Here is a 12,606-nt window from a genome sequence, read left to right as displayed (position 1 = left end):
TTCTAGGATGTGTAGTAATATTCCATGGTCGACCATGTCGAAAGCGCTGGACATGTCGAATTGTAGGAGAAGTATGTTATTACCGGTTGCAATAGCTTGTTTACATTTAGTCAGGAGAGTAACTAGTATTGTTTCGGTGCTGTGGTTAGACCGAAATCCTGATTGGGAGTCGTGAAGTATTGAGAATTTATTTAAGTAGTTGGTGAGTTGCTTGGTCACCATACCTTCCGTTAGTTTGGTTATCAGAGGGATTGATGCTACTGGGCGATAGTTGGTTAAGTCGCTTGTGTTTTTCTTTGTGTCTGTAGGTATAGGGGTGAGTAGAATATTTCCTTTATCCTTTGGGAAGAGTCCATTTTGTAGCATATAGTTCAAATGCTTTGTGTTGTTGGGGGGCGAATTTTGTAAGGTTATTAGGGCATATGTCTAGTTTGCAGTGGGATTTGGCAAATCTTTTGAGCGCTTGGGAGATGGTATCATCCAAGAGTGTGTCGAAGTTAGTCCAGGTTCTGTCAGCTGGGTATTTGCCAGGGATTGGGTCTAGACAGTCAAGGAGTTTTACGTAGTCGGTGGTGGATTTCAAATCCAGGATTGACCAAATGTATACCTGTGTGATAGCTCATGGGATCTGCTAACCCTATCTAATTAGGCCTTAGCCTCACTTATGGCTGGTTCTGGGGACCTGCTGTTCTTGTAGCTTCCCAGACTCTGTTTCTTTGATGAAAGACCTTTATGTAGTCTCATTCCTAGTTGCATGATTGGCCATATCTATGCTTCTAAGCAATGTATTTCTCAGAAACCTCTACTCAAAGCAACCTCCCTTCTTTCCTAGGGCCCCTGTTACAGATGCTTGGGCCCATGGCAAAAATTAGAGTGGTTCCCCCAGATCTTACCAGCAGGCTGTCTCCTTCAGCTTCAGGCAGGCTTGGAGACCTCTGTAGCATTGGGACCCAGTGCACATGCCCTAGTTTCATCCCCCTAACATTGTCCCTGCTCTTTCCCCATGTACTCTAGTGACTGCTTGTCATTATTTTAAGAAAGGTACATACCCCCTCTTACACTAAATCTAGAATTGCTATCATAAAAATGTAAATCGCTAGTGGCCACTTGACTATAATTGGATAATATGCCTCTGAAGAAGGGAGAAATGAAAACAGTGAAGAATTTTATGAAGCATTACAAGAACAAGTAAATACATACTATAAAAGTGCCTATTTAATTATAGATGGAGATCTTGATGCTAGGGTTGGGAATTTACCTACCCCCCGTGTAATAAAAACTTTTGGTGAAGATCATACAAAGAGAAACAGTTATGAAGTAAACTTAAAATAGCAAATATTTTTTTTCAAGAAGAAACATAATTAAATTTACTTGGAGATCACCCCTTGAATATATTATTGCCAAAAAGAAACTATTCTCCCAGGTTAGAGACAGTGGCATTATTTGTGGTTTCAAAAATAGAAATGAACAGATGGGAAAACTACAAACCTAACAACAGAACAGAAGAGAAAACTGTTCTGAAATTATTTGTTAGAAGAAGAGATCATTAAAATCAGGGGTGTAGCCAGGTCCATTTTGGGGGTTCTGAAAAGTGGACTCAGGGCCTGATATTCTCTCCCCCTTCAGCCCCGCTAGCTGAAGATGAATCCTGCCTGAGTCACACCTGTGCTGAACGGGCAGTACTTAATTCAGTAGGCATGCTTCAGCCGCTAATGCTGGCTCTCCTGCACATGCTCAGTTAGGCCTCAACTGAGCATTAGCAGCTGAAGTGCGCCTGCTAAATTAAGTGCTGAAGCAGGCATGGCTCAGGCAGGAGATGACTTCGGCTGATGGGGCTTGGTTTCCGCACCAGCCATGAATGCAGAGAAAGTCTGAGGCAAAGGTGAGGGGGCCCAGGCCCCCAAGGCCCCCCATGGTTACACCACTGATTAAAATACTTTTAAAAGAAAGAGGCCCTTTTACGTGTAGTGCGTGCTAAACGCTAAGAAGCCCCTAAGTATAAAATGTGCTTTTTAGTAATAAGTGGGAATTCATCAAGGGTGCTATGGCCTTAATGTGTGTTAAAGGAATTAGTGCATGCTAATTGCTAAAAGCCCAATGTATACTGTATAACTAATTATACTCATCAATTATACCTATGTATTAAGCAGTGCCAGCTATACTTAAAGTCTGCTGGATATAAGAATAATCTGAAATGTCTAGATTAGGTGTTTCAAATATTTTACTCAGAAGTGGTATAGGAATGCTTAGGAAAGACAATAAATAGTTTATGATCCCTAAAGGAATCTATACTTTCCCAGTGCCTGAAACAATGTATGCAATTACTGTATCAGCATTCATCAATAAAGACGTCCCAGCACAGAGACTGTTTCAGGTATAAAATCTACACTCCTTTACAGAAAGTGTACAAAAGACAGCAGTATAGGTCCTGCATTCTATCCATACCTGTATATCTGGTCTTTCTGTCACTTCAGTTCCATTTTCTAAATAATGCGTTTCAGTATAATGCTTCCCCATGAGCTCCCTGTAAAACAAATGAGTTATTATTATAAAGCTTGCGCACACTTGCAGACACTGAATATTTCTGAAAAATTTACAAGCTCTAACGTGACAGTCCTAAACTTCAAACCTTGAACTCTTTAGCTATTCTCAACCCTATCCTCCTCTCATTCTCAAGTAACTGAATTCCCTGAGTTGGCAAGCTTGGATCTCTTCATCAACATTAAGCAGTGCTTGAGAACCAGTGCGTGGACAAGGTGTATTCTACCATCAGAAGGTAGGGAACCTGCCAACTATTATTAGATTCCACCAACCTGCGACTGCTGCTGTACAGAATATCCACAGTCTGGATGCCACAAACTCAAAATTATTAGGGAATTGAAACCAAACACATAGCTTTATGTCTTACATAATTATTGCTGTTACAGTGCGTGGTATAATTGATTTTACAGTCCTCAGGTACAACTTTTAATTTTTGAAAGAGAAATAAGTGAGACCAAGTCAAGGTTTTGTTTCTTCTAATGCAAAGCATTAATACTGTACAGAAAGAAGCTGGATTCAGAGAGCCCCATATTCAAAAAAGCCGAGGTGCCCTTTTACAAAGTGCCAATAGAGCTACCACTGCTTTGTCGCATGCCAATCTGGCACTACTGCTGGCTCACAGCAGGAGATGGTTGTAGTGTCCATTATTATTTAGATTATTTAGATTGTAAGCTCTTTTGAGCAAGGACTGTCTCTTTGTATCAAGTGTTCAGCGCTGCATGCGTCTGGTAGCGCTATACAAATGCTAATAATAATAATAATAATAGTGTCGCCCCCAGCCCGTGCCATTTCTGGCGTGACCAGAATTTTTTTTTACCACCAGGTTAGAGCAGAAGCCTCTACCGTGGTAAGGGCTCCTCCTGAAAATGGCCATGTGGCAAGTGTTTACTTACCGCACAGCCATTTTCTTTTTTTGGCTTTTTACCTGCTGCAGTAAAAGGGGCCTCAGCGCTTGGCAAATCTATGTGCTGACACTGCCACAGGGCCCCTTTTACCGCATTTTCAACTGAAAACTCACCTAAACTTAAAATTCTAAAATTCTGATCTTAATTTTAAATCTGTTGTTCATTTGCCCAGATTTTGGAGCCTCATTTAGGTGACTAGTACTGAAACTTTGTGTGCTAAGCTCTCAACTTTTTTCCCCACAGGAAATCTGTCCCTGTTCTTACCCACTTTTTTGACTGTTAAATTTAAGAGCTTAAATTTAGGAACACAGTCCTAGTAAATTTAGGAGTCTTTTACTGAAGCTTAGCTCGAGTTATCTGCAGCAAGGCCCATAGGAATAAAATGGGCCCTGCAACAGATAACTCAACCTAAGCTTTAGTAAAAGACCCCCTTAGGAACCTAAGTGGAAAGTTATGAAGATGTGGTATAAGATGTGTTTTTACCACACCTTGATTTAACATGGGAGTGAGCAACCTGAAATATCTCAGTACAACAGCTTGCTGATTCTCATGGTAAATGAATAGCTCTGCTTGCAAGCCAACTCACAAGTAGCATTATTCTAGTTGCCCAGTAGCATTGGGCTTCAAAACTGAGACCCAATGCTCCCAAGCTGACTTTAAAGGGGCAGCGGGACTGATTGAAACCTCCTGCATCATGACCCCTCCCACCCACCAATCATACTCCCCACTGGATCAAAAACTGCCCACTCCAATCACACTTACTCTTTCCCGGATTGACCCCCATCCCCTGATCAAGCCCCCTAGACTAATAATCCACACCCACTGATCAAGCCCCCCTCCATCAGCAAGGGCCAAAGATCCTTTACTTAGTAGTCTAGTGGTCCAAGGGACAGGAGTGATCTCCAGTCGCTCCTGCCCTTCCAGCACTGAGATCCAAAATGGTGCCAGCAACCTACAGCAGTAGTCTTGTTGTACTACCACTAGGGTGTCATCTTTTAATATAAGGACAAAGAGGTGGGGAGGATTGATCAGGGGGGTCTTGATCTGAGGGGCAGTGTGATTGGGGAGTGGGGTTCTTGATCCAGGGGTCATAATGAGGGGGCTCTGATTGGTCCTGCAGTCCCTTTAAGGTCAAGCCCAGAAACATTGGGCCACAGCTTTGAGGACTGATGTTCCCAGTATGCTAAAATAACCCCAGCTTTTATCTGAGATTATTTTACTGTGATTTCATGGTCACAACTTGACTTGCAGTGTGCATCCAGTGCATACCTCAAGTTGTGTTGTGGTTTTTATATAGTAATGAGCTGCTTTACATGTTTTTACATGTTTTGCATCTCATTGCCATGTAACCTGCGGTGACCTAGATATGACTGCAGTAGAGCAAGATGTGTTAGAACCTTTAAGTTGTGTTAAGGGGCAAATACAGCAACTTAAGGTTCTAATGCAGCTTGATAACTTCCTCCTTAACTCTCAAAAAATCAGGAATCTAAATCCTTTGAATACTGGCAAACTGGATGCCATGTAATGGCCACTTAAGGTTTTCTAGCAAAACCTGAAAAAAAATAGTTATGGAATAGACTCTTGAAAAGAAAGAGAAGAGTAATAGATCCCTCAAATCAAAACCATAGTCTCTAAATAAATGCTTGAAACTTACGTGTTTCTTTCAAGATGAAGGGTATAATTATGGTCTTCAACATTTATAGTGTACTGGACACTGTCAGGATACGAATTCTGAGTTGAAAAACATGAAAGGCTTGTTACTTGACTAGATCAACACAGGAAAGAGGAAAACAATACATTAAAAAATTGCATCCAATCCAAACATACAGGTCCCTTCTATTTCCTTCTTCCGCATCTCCTTACCCCGTGAGAAAATACTGTCAAAGAACTGGTCAAGAACCACTATCACATGAACACATTTGTGTAGTTCATCTATTAAATGGAAAAGTATGCTGCTATTTATGTCTTTCTTTCTTCAATGGAGACTAAAGTGAGAATTTGACAATACAGGCCTTGGCCTAAGGAAATCAGAAGAGCCATCTGCTACCACCCCATGAATGAATGAGCAGAAGATGAACTTATGGACACTAGGTCCCAATGGTTCACGTTAGGTCCAAGAGAAGAAGGCGCTTAATTTCTCTCTCATTCAGCTCTTCCTAGCCCCATTGTCCTCTAATCTTAAGGGGTTGCACAGAGATCTGCTAAACGATGCCTTCCACTTGATATATAGTGACAACAGGCTGTTGGCCCCTTTGACTACACAGTCCTTTGACAAAAAGTTAAGGAAGTAACATAGTAGCTGACCTCAGTAGTTTCAAAAGCTTATGGGGTCGATATTTCAAGTGATTTAAGTGGCCAGAAACAGCTTCTGGCCAGTTAAATAGCTAGTGCAAGGCTATCTGCTGATATTCAGTGGCACTTAACTGGTTAGTGCCACTGAATATTACCACGGACCGCTAAAGTGAAAGTCAGCTATTGTGTCAACAGTCCGGGGGCAGAGTCAGCACTTATGCGGTTAAGTGCCAATATTCAACTTTTAACCGCCTAAGTTAAGCCGCCATACTGGACTGCATAAAAGTCAGTCCTGTCTTTACAAAGTGTTGCTTAGGCAGATAAATGCTGAATATTGCACTTAACCACATAAGAGATAGCCGGCCGCATACACCAGATATTTAATGCTGTTGCCCGGACATGGTGCAGCATTGAATATCTGGGAACAACTCTGGCAGTGGCTAAAAAATGCTCACTGCCACCAGCTGAATATCTACCCCTATATTGATGCACATTAGTTAACCTGGCTGAAGTATCCATTTTATGCTAGTTTGTTGATTTTCTTTTAATTAGTGTTACACCACTTTAGTACCCTTATAAAGCAAAAAAAAAGAGAAGAAGCAGAAGAAAAGAAACCTCGAGAGGAAGCAGAGGTGGAAGGTGGAAGGGGATCAGGCTATAAAAAGCTGTGAAGAAAGAGATCATGCCTGCTCCGGACCCCGGGGTACAGACTGTGAATGCCGGTGAGGACATCAATTAAAGGCCGGTAAGTCAGACCTTTGCCCTGGCACCAATGCCCTTGGGAATGTCTTGTGTGATGCTAGCCACTCTCTCTGGCCACTGTGCCATGTGCTATCTTGGCAAATATTGGAGGGGTGCAGATCCTCACCTCGTACAATTTCTTGTACGTTTGGATATATTTGAAAAAAAAAAAAAGCTACACATGGCTTTCATAAATGTTGCTTGTATGCATGCATGAAAGATGTGAAACACTGTTCTGAGCATGTGCATAGCAGCCACGCTTAGCGATTGGTTGCTATGCATATGACCTGGTTTTTTCCCTACCTGAGCTGCATGGTAAAAGTCTGTGCTGCTCATTTGCATTACTTTTGAGAATTACCTGCTATTTCCGCCTCGGTAATTTTTACCGGTATGGAAATAGCGGGCAGTTCTTTCTAGGGACTTTTGTGCATCAGCCCCTCAGTTGGGACACACATTTTCTACAGAGTGTCTCACTAAACTGGCTGTGGATATGTAGTTGAAGGGGGAGGAGATATGGGGGGGGGGGGGGGTAAAAAGTGGGGTTATGTGTATATTTGTATCGAAAGCCTGTAGGAATGTGTGTTGTGGCAGGTTGTGTGGGAAATAGGTTCTATGATTGTTTGGGGATTTTGGGGTGGGTGAGGGAAGAGTGTTTATATATATGTGTGTGTGTGTTGGGGAGGGGGATTTAGAAGTGAGTTCTATAGTCCTCCCTGTCCTTAATTCTCTACCCTTTGCACTTTCTTCCCTACTGTTTAAGGGGGGGATTTTGATTTAGTCCACACCTTCTCCAAAGTAGCTCAAAGCAAGTTACATTTAGGTACAGTAGCTGGTTTGGCTGAAGGCCACCATTTCAAATGATAAAAAAACAAAAAAAGAAAAACAAATGGTGACTCTGACATCATTTTCCCTTTATGGTGAACAACACTGAATTTAAACTTTGATTCCTCTTGAAAGATGACTTTTTTGTGACATGCAGTTAATTGTTAGCCTAGAAGTCGTCTCAGGAAAGAGCTAATCTTTGAAACTGTCATCTGAAGGGAAAAAGTCACATGTTAAATGTGACAAATATTCTGTAGCTCTCTTGAAGACTCATCATGCTAAATTCCTTCCAAATAAACAGAACTCAGTTAATGGAATATGTATTACTGGGTCAGCTAAAAAGCTGTTTTCTTAGTATTGTTGAAGGCTTTAGTGGTGTGAAATGATGATTGTTCCAGAACAAGCATCTACTGGAAAATCCACAGTCTGGAACCATGGCATACATTCTACCTTTGAAAAGTTATTTTTCTTTTGGGAAGCACTAAAAAATGTAGTTTGAAAACCACAGCTACTCTTTACAAGGAATGATGTCATTTCTGACTTAATCTACAGAAGTTTTCAATTTGTTTGCATAAAAATATCTGTATAAGTCCTTTTCCCCCCCAGATGGTTGGCATTGAAAAAAGAAATTCAATTTAATCAACTCAAAAAACTCAATTGAAACAGTTCTCAGATATGCAAAACACTTAAGGAGAAAAGTTATTTTAAGTACACTAATTAGATTTGGCCAAACTTTTGTAATTGGATTGGTGTCCACTGAGGCTAGATTTTAGACCCTCAAATTCACCTCAGATGTGTTTCAAGTTTGATGTAACAGAGCCTATGAGATAACAGATCTGGCGTTATCTTTAAAATTGAATTAACAGTGTGACTGTTGTATATTTAGGAAATACCTAAGAATTTTCTGTGCAGTTCCTCCATCAGCTACACCTTTAAGACTGGGGCACACTCAGTGCCAAGGCTGAGTATATTGTGGTATTGCTATACTGAGCATGGATTTTTCCTTCATGGCCCAATGTGGATGAGTGAAGCAGTGACATAGTCAGGGCTTATTTTTTTGGAGGGGCCCGAGGTTAACATGGGTGGGCACTGCCTCCAATTCTCCTCTCACTGGCCTCTAACACTATCCCTGACTTGGTGCAACTGACTCCAAAGTAGGAGAGGGCATAGCCCATCCAGGCCCTTGGTTACTCCTCAGAGAGTTTTAGTGTTCCAAAGCAAGTCTTTCTTTGGACATTTTTTCATCAAAGCAAAACAAGTTAGGCTTTAGGAGGCGAGGATACAGCTACAGTGCAGAATCAAGATTTCTGACCTTTGCTAGTGCACTCTCCTGGGATATTCTCACTTCCCTGCTGGGAAATTCTAGAGGCACTTGACATGCACTTCTCACCATTCCTATGAAGATCTTCCAATTTCAGATCATGGTTCTCTTTCTCTATGAAAGTGTGAGAGAGAGGTTTACTCCCTTGACACTCCTAGCTCCACTGCTGGATCCCTCAGGAACTGCTATTTATAGTGCACTGCCTGAAGCAGTACTACAGGGATTTTACTGTGAGGCTCTCTGCACCCACTACAGGACTTCAAGAGATCAGAGGCAGCTCTGTTGTCTGTGTGATGAGATTGGAAGCAGGACAGCAGGATATTTGCCTGTACTCCAGCTCCAGCCAACATGCTGTGGACCTGAAAAGGGTCCATAAGTTCCTTTACATCTATACCTTGGAATGGTGCTAAAAATTGGGTTTCTGCCAGGTACTTGTGACCTGGATTGGCCACTGCTGGAAGCATGATACTGGGCTAGATGGACCATTGGTCTGACCCAGTATGGTTATTCTTATGTGATGTTATGTTATCTTTAATATTTAGTGCTTGTATTAGGGGTAACTAAAGACAATCTGCTGCCTGAGTGAGGGATAAGATGGTTCCCCTCTCAATGAAGGAATTAGGGACTGTAGGGGGTCCCTTTTATACCTCCAGCCAGGAATTGGGGAGGAGGACTGTGTGAGTGGGTGCCTGGGGCAACTGGTTTTCTAGGACAGTAGGGGTGTGTGTGTGTGGGGGTGTCTGCTCTGGGTGAGATGTTTAAGGTGGAAAAGCAGGGACTTGGATATATGGGGAGTGTATATGTAAGGGAGTGTCAGTTGTGGGGGGTTTCTCAGGTGGTATGTATGTGTTTGTATCTGTGTGTAAGAGACCCAGGAGGGGGGTGCTGGGGGTGGGTGAGGGGGAATGTCTGTCTGAAAAGGGTGTCTGAGGCAGTGGTATGTTGGGGATGTCTGCGGTGGTGCACTGGAAGGGTGTTCAAGGAAATATGCTCTCACCCTTCCCCTTTCTCTCCCTCTCTCTCCATAGGCAGATACCTTTTATTCAGTCTGGGGTGTTGGGAGGAGATGACTATAGCAGACACTATACTTAGCTCTAACAGTGTTGTTGCATCACCTCCCAATCTTGTTAGTTAATCTCCCCAATCTGGCCCAGTGGCAGGAGTTGTTACTCACGCATCATCTCCTGCTGCTGCCGTGGACCACATCTCCCGATAAGAGCTGCATGATCTTGCAGTTCATACCATGAAAGAGGCCTTGCAATAGAAGGAGATGATGTACACTTAAGCATTTCTCCTACTACTGGGCCAAATGGGGAGATTAAATAACAACATTGAGAGGTGGCACGGCAATACTGTTAGAGCTACGAACAGTGACTACCGTGCTCACTTCCTCCTAGTGTGCTGCTGCCACAGTCATCCTTGCCTGAGGCAACTGACTCATATAGCCTAATAAAGGAACTGCCCCAGCCAATGTCACTTACAAGAGAGCCATGTAACAAAAAAAAACTATGCCATGGGAAAGACATCAAGTTTTTGCACCTGTCATACTGCATGAATGAAATGAAGAGCATGTGCACTGTAAGGACTGCATTAAAACTAGCCTAGATGTTTGACTAGACGCACACCCTGCATTATTTCTAGTTCCATTTCCCTCTCCTCTCACTCCCCATGAATTTTGCTGTCAAGTTGATGACCCTATAGATAGCTGTCCTGAGCTGCATCTGTTCTTCAGACAGATGGCTAATTGTTGATAAAGAGACTTCTATAGCTGTTGCCATTGTATCAGTCCATAAACTATTTACCAATGGAGTAACCAGAAGGCAATTTTTGGTTGTGCCAGTGGGTGGAATGAGTGGGCATGAGGCATTTCCTCTCTGCCCATGCTCCTCTGCTCCCTGACCATGACTCCCCGCCCACTCCCCTCTTCTTACCTCCACTCCACTCCCCTGCCCTACCCTCACCAAAAATATAAAGTCAGTACCTTGGCTGGCAAGGATCCCCAAGTCCCACTGAAGACATTCTCAGTCCAAATAGCACCATGGCAGTTAATGACTGCCATCCCAGCTGTTGATGCCAGTACCCTGCACATGCTCAGTTCTAAAGCATTGATGGCTGAGAGCACTGTTGCTGACTGCCACGATACTATGATGGCCCAGGGATTCTAGCTGAGGATGTCTTCAGCTGAACTGAGGATCTCTGCCAGCTACATCAATGGTGCATGCTGCTGTTGGGTGGGCCTGAGCTGAAAGCAGACAGGCTTATGCCCACCCACACCAAAAAGCTAAAAAGTAGGATGAGGGAAAGGGGAAATACACTCCTGAGACAAAATTAACCCCTTCCTGAAGCAGACTTCCTACCCCTACCTTCAAATTGAAGGACACTGTCCCAAAACTGACCTCACTCTAGGAATATAGAGGCAGCAGGAGCAGGACAGCACTCTACTTGAATTCTGCCACGTCACCAATTTGCTTCACAATGGCAGTTTTGCATCTTAGACTTTGGACCACATCTTAATAGGGGAAGGAATCTGAATGGGTAAAGGTGTGCTTGATTTGGATGGTATTTGAAGGGGGAGGCACTGCTTCCCTCTGTTGTTGAACAGATAACAATCCAACTATATAGTAGCATATTAGAAGTTACTTACAGCCAAAGGGCTGTAGTTAAATTTCATATCATAATAAAGTACTTAAAACTGTATTCCAATTACCGTGAGCTTTCTGAATGGCATGACTAAATGGTTCATTAACATGCACTTTTAATGTTTTGCACTCAGGTATTTGTGCTATATAAATGCATGCTGGGTGACTAAATAAATAGTAATATTTTTAGCACAAATAATAAATGTGGTTTGCTGCATACACTAAACACAGGCCCCAATATAAGTAGTCTGAGAATCAATGATTTCTTTGCAGTAAAAAATAGTTATTAAAACAGATTTTAACTGATGTGACAAATGCTGTACAGGAATTACCTTAGGTGGCTGAATTTCCATTTGTAATGAAGGGGAATATCACATTGTGCAGTTTCAATAGGGCACTTTCTTTCTAAAGACTGCATGCTATTTATGAACAATCCCCCTAATTCTATAAAATTGGGCGCCCAACCTTACGCTTACCCCCAAATTCTATCTATGGTGCCTTAAGCAGCGCTGATAATTGGTACTTAACAATTAATTAATGGCAATAATTGGCTTTAATTAGAATTTACATGCACAACTTTCTATGCGTGCTCTATTATACGGTGTGCATAAATTCTAATGCACGCAGTCAGAAAGGGGGCATGGCCATCGGTGTGGAATGGGTGGGTTGTGGGCATTTCAAAAAACTATGTGCACTATTATAGAATACACCTGATGTGTGCCTAACTTAGGTGTAGACATTTTGGCCTGGTTTTAGGTGGCCTAAATGGATGCACCTAAATTTTAGTCACAAGAACAGCACGTGCGCATATTCTATAAACTATGCCTAACCACACTAACTGTGTGGTTTTATGGCACTGATTTTTGAGGCACCATATATAAAATTTCCCGTTTAATGCTTAAAGTTGGGCACCGAATTTATATATTAAGGTCTACATAATTTAATAATTGACTGTTAATTAGAGTCAACAGCCATATTAGCACAAATTGGTGTTAATTAGCATTAATAAGTACCAGTTGGCAGTTGTGCATGCAACTAACCTTAGTCACTATTCTAGAAGCTGCATGTGCAATTTCTGTCATGCACAAGTTCTAGGGGATGTGGCCATGGGAGGGGCATGGGCAGATCAGGGATGTGTCTAGAGAATACCAGAGGTTATGTGCCTAATTGCCAACAGGCATGAACACTTACACCAGACTTTGACACAGGGGCTTAGCCAGACTTCAGCGGGAGGGGGGTCCAGAGCCCAAGGTGAGGGGGCACATTTTAGCCCCCTTGGCACTGATGACCCCCCTGCCATTGCTGACCCCCCCCCCCCCACCAACTTTGACCCCCCTCTGCTGAT

At 42.6% G+C, this 12,606-nt stretch overlaps 1 protein-coding gene across 1 annotated transcript in view; it reads right to left on the bottom strand.

Moving 5' to 3' along the window:
- Window positions 1-12,606, bottom strand: part of ADAM8 (ADAM metallopeptidase domain 8) — a 158,086-nt gene that overhangs the window by 121,805 nt on the left and 23,675 nt on the right. The window contains exons 3-4 of the mRNA XM_030204865.1: window positions 5,101-5,177; window positions 2,446-2,524 (exon numbers count right to left, since the gene is read on the bottom strand). Coding sequence (XP_030060725.1) covers window positions 2,446-2,524; window positions 5,101-5,177 — 156 coding nt within the window. The remainder of the gene's footprint in view (window positions 1-2,445; window positions 2,525-5,100; window positions 5,178-12,606) is intronic.

Source organism: Microcaecilia unicolor, chromosome 5 (assembly GCF_901765095.1).
Source record: "Microcaecilia unicolor chromosome 5, aMicUni1.1, whole genome shotgun sequence".
NCBI classification, from domain to species: domain Eukaryota; kingdom Metazoa; phylum Chordata; class Amphibia; order Gymnophiona; family Siphonopidae; genus Microcaecilia; species Microcaecilia unicolor.
Note: the sequence above shows the minus strand (reverse complement) of the source record. Positions and strands in the feature narration are given on the sequence as shown.